This window comes from Crocodylus siamensis, chromosome 11 (genome assembly GCF_052110815.1).
Source record: "Crocodylus siamensis isolate JL-2025a chromosome 11, ASM5211081v1, whole genome shotgun sequence".
NCBI classification, from domain to species: domain Eukaryota; kingdom Metazoa; phylum Chordata; order Crocodylia; family Crocodylidae; genus Crocodylus; species Crocodylus siamensis.
Genome location: NC_143405.1, coordinates 28,927,871 through 28,951,195, shown reverse-complemented (window position 1 = coordinate 28,951,195; position 23,325 = coordinate 28,927,871). Strand labels below are relative to the sequence as shown.

Here is a 23,325-nt window from a genome sequence, read left to right as displayed (position 1 = left end):
GAGAAGAAAAAATGAGGTATCACTTCTAGCTTATTTTACTATATTCATGATGTTTTTAAGCAGGCTCCTGATTGTCTGGTATGTAGCTGTGTAAAATGTCTATCCTTGATTAATTAGTCTGGTAAATATTTATTTTACAATTAACTCATGTTTATGTGGAGGAACAGTCATTCTCCATATGTGATAGATGTTTCCTCCTGATTTACTCTTGTTTTGCCTTAGTGGTTCCTTTAATCTTCTAAGAACGACTCCTTAAAAACCTTGTTTTTCCTGGTTATTAACCAATTTCTTGATATGTTCCGAACTTAGTAGAAATGGATAACTTATTATCACTGAGGAAGGTAATTCATTCAAATTGGGACTTTCTGATAACCAAGGATCCTGGTTTTCTCTGTCACAGGGCACTAAGGTGTGCCTGCTCCTTTACGGGAAGAAACTGCCCAGAGAGAGGGCCCAAGGGGCCAGACAGAACCCCCACAGGTGCAGGTTGCCATGGCAGCAGGCTAATGAGGGCATGCACCTGCACCTGGTCAGCTGTCAGGGCCCTGGGCACGTAAGTCCCAGGGCTGGGACAGGAGGCAGTTAGTGCTCTGGCAGGGGCCAGGGGGGAAGGAGTTCATGAAGAAAAGCTCTGCAGAGATGCTGGGTTGCCTGTTCTGCTGCTGGTAAGACTAATGGGCTCTGGGAGCTCCTAAAGTACCTGGGGATAGGAGGCACACATTGCTGAGGGAGCAACTGGCCCTCTTAAAGGCACAGAGTGGCCTCCAGTGTCATTGTTACTGGTAGTGTTAGGTTGTAGCCCAGGGGCTCATGTTTATGTTATTGTTTAATCCGGTGAACTGGGCTGAGGCTATTGGGGAGGATGAGACCTCATTGGGGCACACTATCATGTAGAGCCCCAGTGCTAGGGGGATCAGTGACAGGGCTGTGGAAAGCCCCAGCACTAGGGAGCACAGCAACAAGGGGCCAGGGGCCCAGTGATAACAGAAAGCTGAATTAGGCCAAGACCTCACTATGGGGACATGAGGCATGGTAAAGGGGTGGTTTTGGAGCCATGCATCTAGCCCATAAGGTTTGGGGTGTCCTGCGAGGTACCTATTTAGAGTGGGACCCAGCAAAGGGTCTAAGAACCCACAGGGTTTAGTGGGGTCCATCAAGACCATGACTGCGCAGCAATTTGAGGGCAGCCTCCCTATCTGTTACCTAAATGAACAAGAAGTGGCAGACAAGACTAGAAGGTGCCTTCAGGGTGAAGCTGGCATGGTAATAGAGCCCTAGGGGGATCACAGCCATCCCTGGGGACCCCGCACTGTGACACTCTGACTAAAAAAGAAAAATCCCAGTGTAACTATTAAAATGAAATAGTGACGTTTCATTTTAATCATGGAAAAATGTGGATTTTGGGTTACTTTTTAAATCTGAAAATTAGGGATTCTTTTTAATCAGAGAAAATCAGGATTCACAGTTTCTAGGGTCGGAAGGGACCTGAACAAATCATCAAGTCCGACCCCCTGCCCTGGGCAGGAATGAGTGCTGGGATCATAATACCCTAGCCAGATATCTATCCAACCTCCTCTTCCAAGGTAGGGAAGAGCACCATCTCCCTTGGGAGCCCATTCCAGAGCCTGGCAGCCCTAACTGTACAGTAATGCCTCCTGATATCAAGCTTGAACTTACGCTCAATCAGTTTGTGGCTGTTAGTCCTTGTTATCCCGGGTGGTACCCGGGACAACAGAGCCTCATGTATTTTCCACTCATTCCCCCTGTGAGTTTACAGGTGGCCACCAGATCCCCTCTCAGCCTTCTCTTGTGGAGGCTGAATAGATTCAGACCCTTTAGTCTATCCTCGTAGGGCCTGGCCTGCCGCCCCCTAACCATGCAAGTGGCCCTCCTCTGGACCCTCTCGATACTAGCCACATCCCTCTTGAAGTGCAGCACCCAGGACTAGACACAGTACTCCAACTGCAGCCTGACCAGCACTGAATAGAGGGGAAGGATCACCTTCCTGGACCTGCTTGTGATGCATCTGTAGATGCACAACAAGGTGTGGCTAGCCTTACTGACTGCTTCCTCATGTTGGCGGCTCACGTCCATTTTGGAGTCAATAACGACTCCAAGATCCCTTTCAGCCACTATGTTAATGAGAAGGGTGTTCCCCAGCCTGTAGGTGTGTTGCAGGTTCCTTTTCCCTAGATGTAGCACCTTGCATTTGTCTGCATTAAATTCCAGTCTGTTCTCATCTGCCCACCTCTGTAGCCTGTCTAGATCTAGTTGGATGCTATCCCTCCTCTTCAGTGTGTCCACTTCTCCCCACTTCCTTGTGTCAGTGAATTTGGACAGCATGCTTTCCATGCCCACCTCCAAGTCGCTGATAAAGATGTTGAATAGCACAGGACTGAACTCTGGGGAACTCCACTGCCCGCATCCCTCTAGGTTTCATAGTTTCTAGGGTTGGAAGGGACCTGAGCAGATCATCTAGTCCGACCCCCTGCCATGGCAGGAAAGAATACTGGGGTCAAACGACCCCAGCAAGATGTTCATCTAACCTCCTCTTAAAAACCCCAGGGTAGGAGCCTGCACCACTTCTCTTGAAAGTTGGTTCCAGACCCTAGCCACCCTGACCGTGAAGTAACGCCTCCTGATATCTAACCTAAACCTACCCTCTGCCAGCTTGTGACCGTTATTCCTGGTCACTCCTGGTGGTGCTCGGGGGAACAGTGACTCCCCCAATGCCTGCTGATCCCCCCTGACTAGTTTATAACGGGCCACAAGATCCCCCCTCAGCCTTCTCTTTTGGAGGCTGAACAGGTTCAGGTCCCATAGCCTCTCCTCATAGGGCCTGCCCTGTTGTCCCTTGATCATACAAGTGGCCCTCCTCTGGACCCTCTCCATGCTGTCGACATCCCTCTTGAAGTGCGGCGCCCAGAACTGGACACAGTACTCCAGCTGCAGCCTGACCAGTGCCACACAGAGGAGGAGTATCACCTCCTTGGACCTGCTTGAGATGCATCTGTGGATGCATGACAAGGTGCAGTTGGCCTTCCTAACTGCCTCCCCACACTGCCGGCCCATGTTCATCTTGGAGTCATTGATGACCCCAAGAACCTTTTCCGCCTCCGTGCTGACAAGAGGGGAGTTCCCTAACCTGTAGGTATGGTGCCGGTTGTTCCTCCCGAGGTTCATCACCTTGCACTTGTCTGTGTTGAAACCCATCCTATTGAGGTGCACTGACCCTGGCACCAGAGAGAGGACAGCATTTTGGGGTGCGCAGACCTCAGCCCTACAGCAAAGGGCCAGGCACAGCTATGGCCACCTGAGCCTATCTGTGGGGGTTCGAGACCCCAAGGAGGAAAGCTGGAGCCAGGCACGGCTACAGCCACCTGAGCCCATCTGAGTGTGAGAAGCCCCAGAGCAAAGCGGGGCAGCGATTGATGAGCACCTGTGGGGTACGGTTGCGAGACAAGGGCTGAAGAAAGCACGAGCGCCTGTGGGGGCGCAGAGGCAGAGAGCGAGACAGACCAAACAACGTTGGGTACATCTGCGAGGCTTGGGGCATGGTACAGGGGTGGTTGGAGCCATGCATAGCCCATAAGGCTGGGGTGCCTGGAACCCCATTATCAGAACAAGACTCAGGGTAGCAGGGAGAACCATGACCAAGAAGACGAAAGGCAGCCTCCCTTTAATATTCATAAGATCAAGACATGGCAGGCGAGATGTGAGGGTGCTTGGAAGCAAACTTGGCACGGTAAGGGTGTGCTGGGGAGATCATGGCCACCCCTAGGACCCTGCTCTGTGACACTTATGTCAGTCAGAAATTATCACTGTACAGCTAAATACTGGACTTTGCTTTGCTTTGGGCTCATTTAACCATGAATACTTGTAGTAAATAAAGCCTTTCTGTCATGAATGCCACGTGCCTCCAGAGGCTGGAGGGGCATGGCGAGCTCCTGCAGGCAGCATTGGTGCTTTCAGTGCTGGGAGCATGGTGGCAGCAAGTGAGGAGTTCCCACAGGTAACTGCAGCACTGGCAGTGGCGGGGGGAGGTGGTAAGTGCCCACCAGTGGTTGGCAACCACCCAGAGACACTGCCGGCAGCATCAGTGATGGCCAGCAGTGATCACAGACTGCCCACAGGTGCCGCTGGCAGTTGGGGGTGGGCGGCGAGCGGTGACCTCCCATAGGTGCCGCCAACACTGTCAGTGGTGCCTTTTTGCAGGGGGTGCACATGCACCTCTTACACATCCCCTCAGATTTTTCATTTTAATGGAGAAACGCATAGATTTTCCACTTCTGTAAAAAGCTCTCTGTGGGGTAGCAGTGTTCCAGCCTGCATGGGGCTGGGGGGAGTAGGAGAAGGGCAGTCAGGCAGGGGGCACCATGTGCGTGTGCACGCTCACACATGCACATGGCTGCCAGGAGATGGAGAGCAGCTTCCACAGGTAAGTCTGGCAGGGGGGGATGGGGGATTGAGGCGCCCATAGGTAGGGGGGGATATAGGCACAGCTGGGGCTGATTCCCAGATGGGGTGGTGCATGAAACTTGGGGCCTGAGGCCAGAATGTGCTGCCACAGGGCTCTGTCGGGGGTTGGAATGAAATGCAGGCAGGAGGGGGTGGGGCTGGTTTCCCACTGCTGTGTGCACTCCTGGAGGGAGGAGGGGGAGCACATACCCCCAGATTTGTGCGTGGGATGGGGGCAGGGGCAGGCTGCCTGCTTGTGGGCTCAGGCTCCCTGCCCTCCTCCGGGACCTCCACAGCCCAATGGGTGGAACCTGTCACCGCAGGGAATCTCCTTGCCTTTGCAAGCCCCACACTGCCTTAGCAAAGCACTCCCTGCCCCACTGCTACCTGGTGGGCAGAAGGTGCCTCAACATGGCAGCACAGAGCTCCCAGAAGTGGCAATGAGTTTCCTTGCTTAGCCCTGCTCTACCTTAGATTTCATGGATTTTAGGGCTGGAAGAGACCTTGCAAGATCATTGGGTCCAGCCCCCCTGGATCATCGGATACAGCCCAAAGGGCAGGCAGTCAGCAGGGGTCAGATGATCCCAGCAAGATAGGCATCCTGTTAAAGAAATCCAGAGTAGGTTCCTGCATCACCTCTGTGGGAAGTCTGTTCCAGGCCCTGGGGACTAGGACGGTAAATAAGTTTTCCTTATGTCCAGCCGAAATTTTGTGACTGTTGGACCTAGTCTTTGCATGGGGTGTCCTGGTGAATAGACATCCTCCCAGTTCCCAGTGCAAACCCCTTATATACTTATAGGCTGCCACCAAATCACCCCTGAGCCTGTGCTTTTTCAGGCTGAAGAGTCCCATGTCTTTCAGCCTCTCCTCAAAAGGCCTACTCTCTTGTCCTTTAATCATTCACATGGCTCTCCTCTGGACTCTCTCAAGGTACTTGACATCCTTTCTGAATTGCAAAACCCAGAACTGGACATAGTATTCCAGCTGTGGTCTCACCAAGGCCGAGTAAAGTGAGAGGATAACTTCCCGGGTCGTTTGAGAAGCATTGGAAGATGCAGGCCAGAGTTCTGTTTGCTTTGCTGGTTGTGGCATTGCATTGGTGGCTCATGTTCATTTTGTGGTCAGTCATGACCCCCAAGTCTCTTTCAGATGTGGTGCTAGCTAGCATAGCACTGCTGAGTCTAGACGTGTGGTGTGGGTTCATTCTCCCAAGGTGGAGCACCTTGCATTTCTCGGTGTTGAATGCCAACAGTTTTTAATCCGCCCACCTTGTAAGCCTGTTGAGGTCACTCTGGATTGTCAGCCTATCCTCTAGGATGACCGCACTTCCCCATAGTTTGGTGTTGTCAGCAAACTTAGCCAGTCCACTAATAACAGCCAAGTCCAGATTGTTTATAAACGCACTGAAGACTACAGGTCCAAGAACGGAGCCCTGGGGGACGCCACTGGGTACAGTGCACCAAGCTGATTCTGTTCCATCAATTATCACTCTCGGTCTGTCCACAGAGCCAGTTCCCCAACTATTGGACTGTGAAATTGTCTAGGCCTCGGTTCCCCAATTTTTCCATGAGGTCATCATGGAGGACAAGGTTAAAGGCTTTCTTGAAGTCTAAAAATATGGTATCTACCTCTTTTCCTTTGTCCAAGTGATGCATCACCTGGCCATAGAAGGAAATCAGGTTGGTCAGACAAGATCTACCTGCCACGAAGCGGTGTTGACTATCTCTCAGAATATTACCTTCTGTTACGATGTCGGTAATGGTTTCTTTGATCCCCACCCCGCAAAGGATTGAGGTCAAGCTAATTGGCCTGTAGTTCCCTGAATCTTCCCTTCTCCCTCTCTTGAAGATAAGCACCACATTGGCCCTCTTCCAATCATCAGGCACCTTGCCAAATGCCACGAGTTCTCAAATATCCTCACCATAGGCCGTGTTATACCTTGTTGCTCCAGGTTTCACCTGCTGGGCCACAGAAGTCCTGGAGGAAGGGCAGCAAGATGGGGAGCCCGAGCCTGCAGCAGGCAGCCCACACCTGCCCCCACCCCAATGGGCTCCAATATGGCCATGCCACCTATGGGGGAGGGGGCTTCTTTAGAAGGGTTGTGGGTGGGGAGTGAGGAGCACCAGCAGGGCATGGAGGGCTGTGGCTTGGGAGTGAGGTACCTTGACATGTGTCCTGGTGAGTGAAGGGAGCAGGGGGAGCTCTGATTTTTTTTTTCCCCATGATAAAGAAACCAAAATCAAATACCAAAATGTATAGGTACTTAGAATGTATTTTATTATAGTGATTGAGGCACCGGTAGGCTTCCGAATTGCTTTAAAATGTAAATGTATCAATCAAACAGTGTTCAATGGATACCTATATATATAATAGGCATTTCCTTTTAATAGTGAATTTTGTGGTTTTTTAATCAGAGAAGTTGCAATTTTTTAAACAGAGGAAACCAGGATCCCCTGCTCCTCATGCTGCTGGTAGAGTGGCGGGCATGGGGCTTCCAGTGGTGGCAGCAGAAACAGGTTTTACTGCCCTGCTCCACCCTCCCACACTGTGTCCTGCCCACTGGGATGCAGAGGTGGCTCCTGCTAATGCTAGTCCAGCCAAGCTGCAGTCCTGTGCATGCTGTGGGCATACAAATCTGGAGGAGCATGTGCCTCCCCCATGCTTCCCAGACACATTGCCTGTGCACACCCTCCCCCCCCCAGATCCAAAGCATCATCTATGTCCTCTACGCCACAGACTTACCTGTGGGGAGCTACCACGTGTATGTGTGCACATGTACATGCATGTAGTACCCCTTGCCTGATAGCATCCTCCCAGCCCCAGGCAGCCCCTTGTAGGCTGGAACTCTGCTAGCCTGCAAGGGAAAACCAATGGTTTCCCACATTTTTCTCCTTTAAAGGAGAAAATTCATCACTTTCTCCCTTAAAGGAGAAAAGCTGTTTGAAAACCCAGATCCCTGTTTACTAGTATGCACAGTGTTAACATATGGTGAAGCAACAGCAGCATCTATTTTTTTTTAATGTATGCAAAACATGATTCATTTTTAAAGTTCGCTCGCAACCCTCTCATATATTCTTGCAACCCACTTTTGGATTGTGACCCATGGGTTAAGAAATACTGCATGAGTTTAGCATTTATCAACCCATGGGTCATGACCCAAAAGTAGGACACAACAATATTTCAAAGGGTCATGAGCTGTGACAGGGCAGAGGGGTGGTGGGAAGGCACCTGTCCCTTTCAGCAGGGGACAGCTGTGTGGCTGGACTGGCAGCACTGGGTCTGGTGCCTGTGCTTGTGGAGCAGGAGCAGCTGGGAGATGCTGTTTGGAGGATGGGAGGAGCCATGACCAGGCTGCCTGGCATGATAGTCCCAGCCCAGTTAAGGGGAGGTGCCACAGGCCTCTCTTCTTCCTCCCTCAAGCCCATAGTTTCATAGTTTGTAGGGTCGGAAGGGACCTGAGCAGATCATCAAGTCCAACCCCCTGCCATGGCAGGAAAGAGTACTGGGGTCAAACGACTCCAGCAAGGTATTTGTCTAGCCTCCCCTTAAAGACCCCCAGGGAAGGAGCCAGCACCACTTTGCTTGGAAGTTGGTTCCAGAGCCTAGCCATCCTGACAGTGAAGTAGGGCCTCCTGATGTCTAGTCTGAATCTACCCTCTGCCAGCTTGTGACCGTTATTCCTGGTCACTCCTGGTACTGCTTGGGGGAACAGGGACTTCCCCAATGCCTGCTGATCCCCCCTGACGAGTTTGTAACAGGCCACTAGATCCCCCCTCAGCCTTCTCTTGTGGAGACTGAACAGGTTCAGGTCCCCGTAGCCTCTCCTCATAGGGCCTGCCCTGCTGCCCCTTGATCATACGAGTGGCCCTCCTCTGGACCCTCTCCATGTTGTCCACATCCCTCCTGAAGTGCGGCGCCCAGAACTGGACACAGTACTCCAGCTGCAGCCTGACCAGTGCCACACAGAGGAGGAGTATCACCTCCTTGGACCTGCTTGAGATGCATCTGTGGATGCGTGACAAGGTGCGGTTGGCCTTTCTGACTGCAACCCCACACTGCCAGCCCATGTTCATCTTGGAGTCAATGATGACCTCAAGATCCTTTTCCGCCTCTGTACTGACAAGAAGGGAGTTCCCCAGCCTGTAGGTATGGTGCCAGTTGTTCCTCCCCAGGTGCATCACTTTGCACTTGTTGGTGTTGAATCCTGTCCTATTCTTATCCGCCCACGCCCTGTAACCTGTCTAGGTCCGATTGCAGCTTATTCCTCCCTTCTAGCGTGCCCACTTCCCCCCCACATCTTAGTGTCATCTGTGAATTTGAACAGGGTGCTTTTTACCCCCTCGTCCAAGTCACTGATGAAGATGTTGAACAGTGCGGGCCCGAGGACTGAGCCCTGTGGAACCCCACTGCCCACATCCCTCCAGGTCGAAAATGACCCGTCCACTACCACCCTCTGGGTGCGGCCCTCCAGCCAGTTGGCGAACCATTTGACTGTGTGGGTGTCAACACCACAGTCCCCCAGTTTCTTAATGAGAACGGGGTGAGAGACAATGTCGAAGGCCTTCCGAAAGTCCAGAAAGACTATGTCCACTGCTAACCTACCCCTGCATATCATGATTTGGTGACCTGGTCGTAGAAGGCCACCAGGTTGGTCTGACAGGACCTGCCGCTAATGAACCCGTGCTGGTTGCCCCTAAGCATAATCTCCCCTGCTGGCCCCTCGTGGACATGCGCCAGAATAATTTTCTCAAAATTTGCGTCAGTCTTTCATCAGTCACGTGGGATGCCCATGCCTGCTATGGGACAGGGAAATCTGGGTGAGGGGGATCCCCTACCCTCCATCAATGCTGACCTCGTGAAGGAACATCTTGAGAAGCTGGATACCTTCCAGTCAGCTGGCCCTGACAATCTACACCCCAGGGTACTCAAGGAGCTGGTGAGCGTCATAGCCCAGCCCCTGGCACGGATCTTTGAAAACTCCTGGCACTCTGGTGTAGTGCCCAAAGACTGGAAGAAGGCCAACGTGGTGCCAATCTTCAAGAAAGGGAGGAGAGTGGATCCGGCTAACTACAGGCCCATTAGCCTGACTTCTATCCTGGGGAAGATCCTAGAAAAGTTTATTAAGGAGGCCATCCTTGAGGGACTGGCCCAGGCTCACATTCTAAGGGATAGCCAGCATGGGTTTGTTGCGGGTAGGTCTTGTTTGACCAATCTCATTTCCTTCTATGACCAGGTGACCTATCACCTGGACAAGGGAGAAGAGGTTGATGTCATATATCTTGACTTCAAAAAAACTTTTGATCTCGTATCCCATGATCACCTCTTCGCCGATGACACCAAACCTTGGGGCAAAGCATCCACGCCAGAGGACAGGCAGGTGATCCAGGCTGACCTGGACAAGCTCAGCAAATGGGCAGATGAGAACCTCATGGTGTTTAACACCGAAAAATGCAAGGTTTTCCACCTTGGGAGAAAAACCTGCAGCACCCTTATAGGCTCGGCAGTGCTACGTTGGTTAGCACTACAGAAGAGACTTGGGGGTCATCATTGACCACAAGATGAACATGAGCCTGCAATGCGATGCTGCGGCTAGTAAAGTGACCAAAACGCTGGCTTGCATCCATAGATGCTTCTCGAGCAAATCCCAGGACGTCATTCTCCCCTTGTACTCGGCCTTGGTGAGGCTGCAGCTGGAGTACTGCGTCCAGTTTTGGGCTCCAGAATTCAAAAAGGATGTGGAGAAACTTGAGAGAGTGCAGAGGAGAGCCACGCGCATGATCAGAGATCTGGAAAACAGATCTTACGATGACAGGCTGCGAGCCATGGGACTCTTTAGCCTGGAAAAGCGTAGGCTCAGGGGTGATCTGATGGCCACCTATAAATTTATCAAGGGTGACCACCACGATCTGGGGGAACGTTTGTTCACCAGAGCGCCCCAAGGGATGACGAGGCCGGACGGTCACAAACTCCTGCAAGACCGTTTCAGGCTGGACATAAGGAAGAATTTCTTTACTGTCCAAGCCCCCAAGGTCTGGAACAGTCTGCCAGCAGAGGTGGTTCAAGCACCTACATTGAACACCTTCAAGAGTAAATTGGATGCTTATCTTGCTGGGATCCTATGACCCCAGCTGACTTCCTGCCCTTTGGGCAGGGGGCTGGACTTGATGATCTCCCGAGGTCCCTTCCAGCCCTAATGTCTATGAAATCTGTGAAAAAGCTTGCCCAGGATCGAGGTAAGACTAAGTGTCCTATAGTTTCCCAGGTCCTCCTTCCTCCCCTTTTTGAAGATGGGGAACCACACTGGCTGTCTTCCAATCCTCTGGCACCACACCAGAGCACCACGAGTGCTCGTACAGCCATGCCAGGGGTCCTGCAATGACCTCAGCCAATTCCCTCAGTACTCGAGGGTGGAGATTGGCCGGACCAGCTGACTGAATACATCCAGTCCTTCCAGAAGTTCCCTAACTAGTTCCTCACTAACCCCTGGCCTAGGTGTGCCTCCCCTGGGATGCCAGTGCTGGACTTGCTCCCCTGCCACCATGAGCTGGAGCTGCTGCAGCCACCATACTCCTGCCCAAGTGGGACAGGGGGAATTGGGGGCCCCTCTGGCAGGGCTGGGGTAGGGCAGGGGCCTGCAGGTCAGGAGTGAGGGACAGCAGCTTGGCCTGGGTGGGCAGGGAAGTGGGGGTCGGGCATCTGCAGGGCCACGGAGATGTGTCATGACAGGCCATGGATCTTTGCAAATAGGTCCTGGTAAGAAAAAGGTTGAGGATCACTGCACTAGATTAAGGGTTGTCAACCAGGGTATGCGTACCTCTGGGGGTACTCTGAAAGGTCCCAGGGGTACATGGGGGTGGGTGGGGCAAGAGCAGGGCTGCACAGATGCTGCATCGCTCAGCTCCCCCCCTCCCCTGTGTCTGGCTGCTCGCTATCCCCTCCCCCCCAGAGTACACTTATTAAGAAGGGGGCTTTTTACACTCATTAAAAAAAGGTTGAAAACCCCTGCACTAGATGACCTCCTTAAGTCCCTTCCAGCTGTATGTCTTGGGACACAAAAAATACAGCCATGTTTCAATTTGCTAACTTTGGTTTATTTAACAGAATCAACTGCACAAACATTAAGCAGGTTTAGTGGCATAAATGCAAAGAATACTTCATAATCTCTCCAGTAAGACTGCCTCAAAAGGGGTGAAGTGGGCAGTGGAAGAACACACTCTAAAAGTATCTTAAAAGAAAATGTTTCCTAAACCAGACATAATAACAAACAAATTATAGTTCAACTTTCAGAAAGGCAGGCTTGTGAATGCCTTTGCTGTGGTTTTGACTTTTCTCTGGACTGTGATTTACAGGATTCAAGAGTCCGTAGTGCTCCTGATTAAATGGTTCCACGCTAAATTCATGTTTCTTCCATCCTGCGTTTATACTGTCTCTCCGACTGTTTCCTACGATAAACATCATCTGCCATGAAGAGATTTTTATAATTATTTTTCTGAGGATCTGGGGGAAAGAATATCAGCAATCTTCCAACAACAAAGCAATACTAATTTCACACTCTATCACTCTAATTTCTTGTAGACTCTGATCATTAAAAAAAAAAAAAAAAAAAAAAGAAACTATACAAAAAGAAATCTTCCTGGCAGCCCTAGTCCCAGCCCGCGCAGGGGTGGGTCCCTGCAGCCCTGCCCGCCCCCAGCGGTAGGGCGCACTAGTGCGGTTCGGTTCCTCCCTGCCCGCAATGGGGGTGGCGGCAAGGGGGAGCCAGAGCAGCCCTGGTGCGGGCTTTAGGTCTCGCTTTCTCCCACTACCATTGTGTCCGGGGCCGGCGGATCCAGAGCGGCCTCAACCTCGACCCCAACCCCGCACGGGGTGGGCTGGGGCTGAGGCTGTGCGCTCACCTGGGCCCCCCTGCGGGTCTCGGTGAGTCTCCGTGGGGCCGGGCCAGCAGCGATGGCCGCTGGAAGGAGCTGCCTCCGCACCCGGACCGCCGCCGCCGAAGCCGGGCAGCAGCTCCAGCTCCTCCTCGGGCCCTGGCCCGCTCCGGAAGTGGGGTCGGGTCCCCGCAGCGGCCGCTCCAGACCAGCCCGCCCTGGCCACGAGGAGCGGCAGTGGCAGGAAAAACTGGGACCCGGAGCTGCCCTGCGGCTCGTCCCTGAGCCACGCAGGGAGGCCGGGCAGCCGCGGTGCGCGAGGGGCTCCCCAGAGCTCCCTGTGTGGCCCCGCGCTAGGTGCTAACGGGGTCGGAGCAGAAGGGCCCTACCGGCAAGCAACGATTCAGTCACCCCGCCCTGCCCCGCCCCGCCCCGGGATTCAGGCTCCCGCGGGGCCGAGTGCGGCGGGCCGCGCCGCCCGCCAAGCCCCGGGCCAGCGGGAGCGCGGCTCGGCCACTCACAGAAGGTCTCGCGGCCGGCGCGCAAATGGATCATGGTCCACTCCACGGCGCCGCCAAGCAGGAAGAAAAGCGGCAGGAAGCGGCACATGCCGAAGCGCCGCTTCCCGGGCACCAGCTGCAGGAGGCGCCGCAGCGTCCCCTTCGGCCCCATGCCGGGAGCGCTGCGTTGGTAGCCCGGCCCCGGCCCCGGCCCCGGCCTCGCCCCGCGGCCACTCCAGCCCTGAAGCCGGGCCTGTCGCTGGCAGGCCCCGAGCGGCTCCGCTCTGCGCACTACGCCACCGGGGGGCGGGGCGTCACTGCGGCTCCGGGGCTGTGCTGTCCTCCGCGCAGGCTCGGGCGGGGTGGATCGAGAGCCTTTGCTGCGGCGGATCCCGGGGAAGCGGCGCAGGCGAAACCTCCGGCGAGGATCCGGGCAAACGTCGCCCGCGGGGCCGCAGCCGGGGCCTGAGCCGCGGCAGAGCCAGGAGCCGACACAGCTGCGGCGCCGCTCCCGCCACCCGGCGGGGGCCGGCGCACGGGGTTGGGCGGGGCACGGGCAGTGGAAGAGCGGGCTGGCGGGGCGCAGGTAGGGCCTGAAGGCAGCCCGGCGGCAGCAGGGGTAGGGAGGAGGGCGCAGGCAGCCAGGAGCGAAGCCCCGCGTGTGGATCACTGGCTGCCCAGCACAGCAGGCAAGTCTCCATCTATTAGGGGAAGGGGCTGGGGGTGGTGCACATCGAGGGGGGGAGCGCGGCGTAGGCAGGAGCGGGGGCTGGGTGAGTGGAGACCTGACCTGCCGGCTGGTGGGACAGTCGGAGCCTGGGCGATTCGTCCAGCAACACAAGGTGACTCCTGCCACTGTGCGGACCTGGAGGAAGCCCGGAGGGCACGTCCCCCCCCCCCCCCCCCCCCCCCCCCCCCCACACACACATCTGTGCACGGGGCACCACTGCGCACTGGCTTTGCTCCCTGCTTCTAGAGCAGGGGTGGGCAAGATGCGGCTGGATGTGGCCTGCCAGGCCATTCTATCCCGCCTGTGGGGCTGCTAAAAATTTTAGAAAATTAATATTTATCTGCCCTGGGCTGCCTGTCATGTGGCTCTCAATGGCTTGCCAAAACTCATGGCTTAAGCTCTAGAGGTCTGGGGAAGCTGTCCCACCTCTGCGGCAGCTGTTTTCTTGCCTCCTGCCCTGGATCAGCAGATTGGAGCGCAGGGCTGGCAAACAGCTGCTGGGGAGGGGACAGTTCTCCCACCTCCTGCTGCCTGGGCTGCCCTGAAGCAAATTGCTTCCAGTCAACTGCCAACATGAGCTGTACTGCACAGTAGCTAATGCAGTTAATCTACTACCTGTATTTACAGGTAGTAGAAAACCACACATTAGCTTATTTACTGTGCAGTAGTTGCTGCACGCAGTTACATGGTGACACCTTACCGCTTAGTAGGTTACTGTGCAGTAAAGCGTTTTGTATAGACATGCCCAGTAATGACCTCTTTTTTTTCCCTTTTGTTGGCAGCTTTTGTTAATATGCTTCCTGGCACTGCTTGTTCAATAAAAGCTACTTTTCTAACAAACAGCAGTGTCCTTACTCCCTATTTATCTACAGCCCTTCATCATGCCTCCCACGACATTGGGAGCCAAAAGGTGTGGTGGGTCTAGGCACCACCCTTTCTCCTGAGTCAAGCAAGTACACTGCAAGATTCAGTTGACTGATTTACTGAACTTTTGTTGAGAAAGCAGAGTAATTAATAATGCACCCAGCCACAGGTCACGCTCCTCAGACTCCAAAACATGGGTGCAAGCATTCCTGCCATCTTGCCTACTAGGAAGCATGCTGGGGTGGGTGCTCTCTCCCACCCCCTGATGTCAAAGCCACAGCACTTTGGACAATGCTCCCAATCAATGACATTTGGGAATGGTTCAATTGTTATGTGTGTCAGCACTATGTTTAAGTCAGTCATTGTATAGAAATAACTACATGATTCATCAAAGGGGGTTATAAATGCTTGCACGGACAGGAGTGATTTAAAAACTATCAAGGGAAGAGATTCACTTGTGTTATTTTAAGCTAGGATTGTCCATTTGGTATCTTATAGGCCACATGTGTCCACTTGGCCTCTGCAACTACTTCTCCCACTGCTAGGCAGCACCAGTGGTGCACTGCTTCCTCAAGCCCTCTGCTCTGTGCCTCCCTCCACAGTGGGAAAGGCTACTGCAGGGGCTTGGAGGACACATGCTGGCCCATTCCAGAAGCCTGCACACCCGGCTGGGATGGAGGCTTCATGTTATCCATGCAGTCTGTGAGGTGGAGGGCAGGGGGCTGTGTGCTGCCTGTACAGCCCCCATGCCACTAGTGGTGCTCGCACAGCAAGGAGATCCCTGGATGTTGTGCATCTCAGGTACTGCCCAAGCAACAGGGGTGGTGGTGTTAGGGTAGCTTGTTGTGTTTAATGCTTTGAAGTTATAACTGCTTATAGGATTGTTTATATTTAGCTTTATTTAATCATTGTTTAAGTTTTGTCCTTATTCACTTTTTGTTTTTTATTATTAGCTGGCTTTGAGTTGTTTTTATAGAACTCCTAGGTGCTCGTTATATAATATCTTTTCTTTTTTGTCACCATAAGTTCTTTTAATATAACATAGCAGCAGCTTTGATACTAGCTCCAATTAACTGAACTTGGCACTAACCAGCTGAATCAGAGGGATGAAAAAATTGGATATATTAATGAAAGGTAATCAGGGAGACCAATGAACAATGCCCAAAATAAGACACCAGAAAAAGGCCAAATTAAGAGGTGTGCTTGTAATGGGTCTGATAGACAAAGGAATATCGTGACAGGATAAAAGGTGGACAGTATGCTAACTTCATGGAGACTAATCTGAAAGCAAAAAGTCATCAAAGGAATGAAGCTGAAGAAAAACATAAGAAGGTGGAGCAAGAAAGTTCAACATGGTCATCATAAATCCAGCCTTCAATGCCTGTCTGGACCATCCCAGCCCACGATGTTCCCTTTGCTTCCAGGCTGTCTTTTCTGTTAAATAAAGTAACACATAGGATTGGGTGAGATTATTGTGCTGAATGTTTTTCTCTCTCTGAATATAGAAACTGCTAAGATAATACTAGTACTAATAAAGTTAGACTTTAATTTTAAGACACTGAGTCATCTGCATTTAAGTGAAACTTTGATTTTAGGACATGGAGCTGCCTGCATTTGTATTTCACGTTCCATTTAAGAGTTAATTGTGCTTTAATGATCCCTAGCACTATCTGGTGGACCGTGATCCCTAAGCACTATCTGGTGGACCGTGGTGCTAACAGTGCAGGGTGGAGACAGGGGTGACCCTGGGAGACCACCCTCACAGCATGTTTTAGCCTAAATTAACCTATTTGAATCCTAAATTCAGTTACATCTAAACCAGTTCTCCACGTTTTCAGACTTGAGGCGCTTCTTGGAAAATGAAGCTCTTACTTGTTTTTTGGCTATAGAAAAGTAATAGAGAAATTATTGTGTTGCAGAGAACCTAGAAAGACCACAACAGGTCAGATTGTTTTTGACAGTATGGCTTCCTATTTGAAGTTCTCAGCTTGTGAATATTTAACATTGCTAAAATTGTGTGGCAATATTCTCCCCTAAGAGGACCTCATAGCACCCTTGTTGGGAATCACTGGTCCAAACCTTTTAGAAAGTACTGCATTCACCACTCTAGTATTGGCTGCATGTCAATAACATCATCCACCACCAGTTTTGATAAATATGTCGCCATTCTTTGTTTTTATTTTATGATTTAACCCGAAATAACTAGAACAAAATCCAGGTCAGTCTTCAGCTGTGTGTATAATCTGTGTAACAAGCCTTGAAGTACATGCAGGTCTGAAGCCAAAACCAAGTATTCCCCTCGATTCCGGTTCTGCTCCACCTGCGGGGGCACCGGCCAAAGCTCTTCCGCAGCCATGGGTTTCAGGTTATTTTTAACCCATGAAGGACGGTGCCCCGGTTGCGGGGGGGCGGCGGTAAGCGGGAGCTCCTGCAGACGTCGCCCGTGCCGGGGGGGATGGCCGGCACCGACCACGGGTCGGCGACCACCTGCAGGCGCTGCCGGCGGCGGCGATCCCGGACCGCCCACGGACGCTGCCGGCGGGGGGTGGCGAGCGGTGACCGCCCGCAGGCGCTGCTGACGCTGCTCACTTTCTGCAGGGCAGCCGGGTGCACTCCCTATGCGTTGCCCCTGTTTAAACCCACTGTCCAGGCTGGGGGCACAAGTAAATATGCCGGCCCTCCCCCTCCAAAAAAGGAGGAGATGCAGTTGTGTCTGCACCGAAGGCGCCACCGATGCAACGGAACTGGATGGATCTCAGCCCCCCACTGAGGGAAAGAAAACGTACACTGGTGGCTGGGCGTCGCCGCCCCTGTGAGGGCAGAAGTAGCCGTGCAGCGACGCTGCCGCGCGGCCCTGCTCAGTGGGAGCCGTTGCGGGTCCCACGTCATACACCGCCCGTGGCCGCAGACCGCGGCGCTGCCGGGACACGTAAACGCCCCAGTCCGCAGGAGGAGCCGCGCCCCGGCCCGGCCCGACCCCGCCCCGCCCCGCCAAGCACAAGAGCAGGGCGCACGGCGGGGCGCCGAGACCCCTGGGCTGTAGCTGCGTGCCTTGTCGGCGGCTCAGCTGATTGGCTGGCCCGCTCGCCTTCCACTGGCTGGCAGGGCGGGGGGCTCTGCGCCGCCTCCGTGGCGATCCCGCGAGTCATGGCGGCCGCTGGCTTCGCCCGGGTGGGCCCCGGCTTCTGCAAGGGCGGCGCCGGCCTCCGCTGCAGCCCCAGCGCGGCGGGCAGCCAGCGCAGGGGCACGCATCAGTCGGCGGGGCGCTCCCAGCCCCCTGCCCTGCCCGGCCGCGTCCGGAGAGCCGCCGAGTCGGGCCCCGCCGCCGCCGCCGCCTCCCCGAGCAGCGCGCCCGGCCCTGCCGAGGCCGCCGACACCAAGTCCTACTTGTGGGCCAGGTACCACGAGATGAAGAAGCTGGTGTACGGTAAGAGCCGGGCCGCTGCGTCCCGCGGCTTCGCCTGCGGCTGCCGAGCCCCGGCCGTGCCCCGCGGAGCCGTCCCGCCCTGCCCCGCCCCGGTGTTGCTCCCTACCCAGCGTGCTGAGGCGACCTGCAGAGTCAGGCTACCCTGAAGGAATCCTCCCTTTAGGAAGAGGATCTTGCCGGCAGCTTCTCGGTGGGCACCCAGGGAGACAAAGCAAGCAAGGCCCCGGTGCTGCTGTTCCCTCAAAGGTGGCGAGGCCACCTGCACTGAGCCGGAGCAGTGAGGACCCGGCAGGCTCATGCGCGTGGGTCGTGGGGGGAACAGCTTGCTCACAGGGGGGAGCGCCAGAATGGGCTCAAATAACAAGCTTTGTTGCTGCTGGGTGGGTGGTGGAAGGGGCAGAAAGTGGCTACACCAGCAACTGACTTGTAAAGCCTCAACACCAGGACAAATGTTGGTCCTGGTTGGATCCTTATGCTTCTGCTAGCTTGTTTCCTGGTGATGAAGTGTGGCTCTGAACCTTGTTGCTGCAGAGAGGACCATGGGGAGCTACCATGATGATGGTTTTGGCCCTGATCAGGGGTTCTCAAACTCTGTGATACTGTGACCTTGTAAAAATTGATGTGAGCCCTCCCCCATGATTAAAGCTATTGACTTCATTAGGATTAGGTAGGAGATGGATGAAGCACGTTCACTAATCCGTACATGCCTAGTTTACAAAACAAAAGAGACACTTCCAATGTGGGTGAGTCCAAGAACACGTGCGTGGCCGTTGGGGAAGGGAAGCGGGCAGAGCATTTGCGCGCTAGGGAGGGAAGAGAAGTTTGTGACCCCCTTTTAAGTTGCTTGCGATTCCCTGGGTCTGTCGCAACCCACTGTTTGAGGACCCCTGGCCCAGATGGTTTTACTGACCTGGCAGGGGAGGTGCACTTCTTTGTGGCCTTGAATAAGGGTCCTTTGCAATGCACGCAGCCCAACCCCTGCAAGAATCTACAGTACTTCCAATACAAAGAGCTCGGTGACATACTTTATGGTGTTGGGGGATTGCTCTCGGACTTTCCCTCTAGCTTGCTTCTCTGGCTAGGAGGACAAGCAAGATTAGAGGGCATCTGAACTCCAAGACCTTTGGGCTTGGGGCTTGCATGTATGCTTACCATAGGCTTGGGAGTATCTGAAGCCCCAGGCTGAAGAGTCTGGGAGGTAGGATGCTTGCTGGTGGTAGCACCACACAGGCTTGAATAACTGAGTTTTGCTTAGTCAATAGAATTTAGAACTGACTTGGCTGACTTAGCCCAAGATGCAACATCAAAAAAAATGAATACCAAACTTCTTTATCCTGGCAGGCAGTGTTTCCTCTAAGCTGTGCGGGTGTTCCTGGCAGCGCAGCATGAGTGCTTCTGCATGGCGGTGCACTCCGCACAGTTTAGAGGGAACACTGCTAGCAGGTAATCCAGACTCTTCCCATGGAGATTGTAAGAGTTACTGCCTCAACAAAAGAGAACTTGTGCTGTATTTATTTATTATGTAAACGGAAGACTGCCACTTTTTAGCCATATTAAACTCTTAAAGTAACAAAGCATTTTCCACAGCACAATCAAATGGAAAAACTGTTCCCTGCTGATGCTGTAATTCTTGAAATTTCCTGACTAAGCACCCTCAAAAGCCTAGAAACACTCTGACTCTTCCCTTTTATTGTTGAAGTGGTTTTGTTGCCCTGTAGTTAAAGGGAGGGGGAAGTAAAGGCAGATGCTTCTCTTGAGTGAGTGTAATCTGTTAAGAGAAAAATCTTGCCTGTTTTACTATAATTACTTTTTTTTCCTGATGAGCGAAATGATACAAAGTGTAAGGTTCTGTGTACAAGTCAACTGCAAAAAACATATGCTTGAAGCTAAAGAGTTATTGGTATGTTTTGATCGCCAGGCTTTATACACAGTACTTATTGCTTAACCTGATTCATCAAAGGGGTGGACTTATTTTAATATTAAAGTGAAATCTGCAAAGTGATTCCATTTTATCAGATTTGAGATTAATACTTGTTAATTTCTTGTAGTTCATTTTTCTTTTCTTTTATTCTGGTATGCAATGGAGGAAACATTCTCAAGTGCATGTAAACTGGGAGGAGCTAATGCTACCTCTTGAGTAAAAGCATGCTACTTGAGCTAACAAGCTATGATTTATTTGCACAATGACAACACTCCATATGATGCATTTATTAGAATTACTTGTAATGATAATCACAAGTACACAACACAAGGTAGGTGATGTGCATGCAGAACAGGCTCTTGCTGAATACCTGATTGAAGATTTTGGTAATGGTCTGCATAAAAAGCTCCTTACAAAGATTGGTTAACTTGCAAAAATTTCAAGATCTGGTGTGTCTGAAAAGGTATAAAAACCCGTGTTTCTTTTTGGTATTCTTAACTTTGAGTTGCACCAATATGTCAAAGTTAGCTTTGTATAACACTTAATTCAAACTTTAATATAAAATGAATGTCTGATCTGCGCTTGTTTGAGACTAGTCAAATCTGACAGTATTTTCTATTGTAGTTAGTCAGGGTCATGCTTGGGTACACCCAAAATATTCTATATGGTTCAAAACCTGTCTGAAACTGGGTCTTTCTTCACTTTCTTTTTTCTTATTGGTACTTTTCAAGGTATGTCTGTTAAAGAGAAGGTGTATCTTTTAAATTTTACTTTTGTTAACCAACTGGTTCATGCAGTGATTGCACTATGAATTCAGCATAGTGTTTCAAACTAACCTCCTAAATGTTTTTGCTTTTTCAGTATTTCACCGTTGTTCTTCTATCACTTTATTAGTTCTCTATTTTCTTGGCTGTGTTTCAAGGCAGTAGGTCCTGCTTAGATGGATATAGTAGAGCATTCTGTGGCACAGAGCAAAACAAAGAGTACCTTCCCTGGGATTAAGTCTATATTTGTTGTTGATACAATGATTGCAATACAGAGTGAAGGATTTAGTCTCCTCTCAAGTGGTTTGCTGAGCTTTTCAACCAGTGCAGTGATGTTAGACTGATTCAGTTGTAGCTAATCGGGTTCAAAACTGTAATGGTAATGAGCAATTATATTAATAAAAATGTATATCTTTTCAACTTAACTTACCATTTTCAAGTGAAGGGAGGGGAGTGTGTGTGTGTGTGTGTGTGTGTGTGTGTGTTTCAATGAACCTCATCGCTGTATGGCACTTCTTTGTCAACTGCTTCCTGCCATGTTTAGGATATGACCTGTGAATGCTTTTCACTGGAGTGCCCCCAACAGTCTGTGCACAACGTTGTAGGAGAAAAGAGCAGAGTGTTTTTGGCTGCTCTGTTGTCCTCTTGTAGTTTCCACAGCCTGCCTGGGAGGGGGCAGACCAAAAAGGTGCTCTGGTGCAGCCACTGTCACACTGCCTTGGCCAGGTGAAACTGTGCCATGCACCTAATGCAGTCAGATTGGAAGCAGCTGTGGGGCTCTCTGCTCTGCTACCTTCCCCTGGAAGCCCCGCGTTAGCCATGTGCCCCTTGCTGACCCGGCAGCAGTGGGGGTGGTAAGTTGTGGGGCAGGACCCCCGAGGCAAAGGCAGCAGGGCAGAGAGCCCCAAGCCTGCAGTAGGTAGCCCACATCCGCCCTCACCCTGCTTGGCTCGGCTTGGCTCCGGTTAAAAGCATCTCTGCACTTAAAAATGGTGGTGGCGGTGCTTGAACTAAAGCTCATTTGATGAGCTATATTTCAGGCACCTCCACCACCAGTTTTAAGCACTGGGACACTGATCCCCTGAATGAGCCGCCCATGGCTCTGTTCCACTCCCTGCCCCAGGCCCGGGTCCCATTTACCGCCCTGGCTAGACAGCGCCCTGTGCCTCTGCCCCTGCCCCACTCCCTCCTTCACTGATGTGAGTCTCGATCTGCCCCCATTCCTCTAGACTTACCTGCAGGGAGCTGCTCCCCACACTGCCTGGCTGCATTCTGGTAAATCAACTTTTGGATTGGTATTGACTGATATGACTGGTTAATAATCATCTATTGGTATCAGCCAAGGAAATCTTTATTGGTGCACCCCTAAATAGAAGGGATGCCGAGAACATTTAAAAAAAAAGTAACAGTGATTTGGTATGATACAGGATGGGTGAATCGCAAAAGGTCAGGACTTATCCTACTAATAGACATGCATAGGTGGCAGAAGGCAGGGCCTAATGGGACTTAGGCCCCCCAAAAGCAGGACAGCAGTGGCAGTGTACAACACTGCAGGGCAGCCCTGGTGTGGGCTCTGGGTGGCTGCAGTGGTGGTGGTGGGGCAGATAGAGGTTCCTGCAGTGCCCAGCAGGTAAGTGTGGAAGGGGAATGGGGGAGGGAAGGGGTGTGGGGGGCAGATAGAGGGTCCCACAGTGTGGGAGGGAGCAAGGCAGGGGCTGGGGTGAATGGGCACTGGGGCAGGCTGTGGGAGGGTTGGAGCCAGAGAGGCTCATTAAGGGGCATGGTGGGGCTCCCACTGCTGTGTGTACCTCTGGGGCAGGCATGGGGGGGCAGGGTGCCACCTGGATTTGTGTACGGGGCTTCATGGAGGTGGGTTGCCACTGTAGGCTGGGTTGTGCACCCAGCTGCTGGTGCCTCAGGAGCTGTACGATGCCATGTGCCTCCTGCGAGCTGGCTGACTTGTCCCCTGCCTGCCTGGTGATGGGAGGCACGTGGCATTGTGCCCCATGTCTGCCCCATGGGTGTGTGCCCCAGGATAAGCTGCTTGGGCTCCATTCTTCCCAGAGTCTGTCCCTGCCTCTGCCCCACTCTCTCCTTCACTACGGGGGCCTTGATCTACCTCTCTACTCCCCTTTTTCACACAACTACCCGCTGGGTGGTGTGTGTGTGGAAGTATTTTTTTAAGTTTTACTCATCCCCCTGCAAATAATATTTTCTCCCTCCTCCTGTATAGACACGGTTCATTCCAGGATACAAGGTTTGGGAAAGCCCCAAAGTGTAGTGCATGGTATCAGGCCCAGTAAGGAAGTTATCTCAGACCTGATGAAAGAGGCAGAAAGAAGCTTTGGAGTTTTGGTTTGAATTGGGGTTTCTTTTAAGTTTTACTTATTTCTTATTTCTATTAGTGTTTTGGCAGCAGCTCAAACTGGTTGGAAAAGCTCTAAAATAACTACTAAATTGGAAATCCACCAGAGTGAGCTGCATGTTCACTAGCCTTAAGGATGAAACTTTTTAAAAAATTGCATGAGGTACCTTGACTAAGTGTAAAATTAAAGGCTTTGTATGTTCCATGGAGGGGGAAAAAAAACTCCTGGATAAATAGCTTATTTCATAGTCTGGTAGCATTTATGAATATTCCCAGAGCCATGTTTATATATAACTACTTTCTGTCTGGGTAATAATAGGGCATTGCTATACTCTTCTGAACAAGGCAACTATAGAAGGACCATGACATGAAGTTGATCCTGCATGGCTGCACAAGAGGGACCTGTTCCTTGCATAATGCCCATGTCC

The 23,325-nt window shown here is 52.2% G+C and overlaps 2 protein-coding genes across 3 annotated transcripts in view; one reads left to right on the top strand and one right to left on the bottom strand.

The window, feature by feature from the left end:
• Positions 1-11,527: 11,527 nt before the first annotated feature.
• Positions 11,528-13,510, bottom strand: UQCC5 (ubiquinol-cytochrome c reductase complex assembly factor 5). The gene is made up of 2 exons (XM_090022632.1): positions 12,848-13,510; positions 11,528-11,916 (listed from the first exon to the last, which is right to left on the bottom strand). The coding sequence occupies exons 1-2, from the start codon at positions 12,996-12,998 to the stop codon at positions 11,855-11,857; spliced, it is 213 nt and encodes a 70-aa protein (XP_089878758.1). The 5' UTR covers positions 12,999-13,510; the 3' UTR covers positions 11,528-11,854.
• Positions 13,511-16,565: 3,055 nt separating this feature from the next.
• Positions 16,566-23,325, top strand: part of NT5DC2 (5'-nucleotidase domain containing 2) — a 52,746-nt gene continuing 45,986 nt past the window's right edge. The window contains exon 1 of one of the 2 annotated variants that reach the window (XR_016438571.1): positions 16,566-17,847. Coding sequence is in view for 1 of the 2 variants with exons in the window: in XM_090022769.1 (XP_089878895.1) it covers positions 17,154-17,847 (694 nt within the window). In the remaining variant the exon portion in view is untranslated. The remainder of the gene's footprint in view (positions 17,848-23,325) is intronic. The other variant, XM_090022769.1, reaches the window with a different exon arrangement.

Bases quoted from the DNA above. Each gene is read 5' to 3' on its own strand.
- UQCC5 (XM_090022632.1), bottom strand. From the start codon at position 12,998: ATGGGGCCGAAGGGGACGCTGCGGCGCCTCCTGCAGCTGGTGCCCGGG. The intron at 11,917-12,847 runs GTGAGTGGCCGA...TCTTCATGGCAG, and splicing joins CGCCGGCCGCGAGACCTTCT to ATGATGTTTATCGTAGGAAA.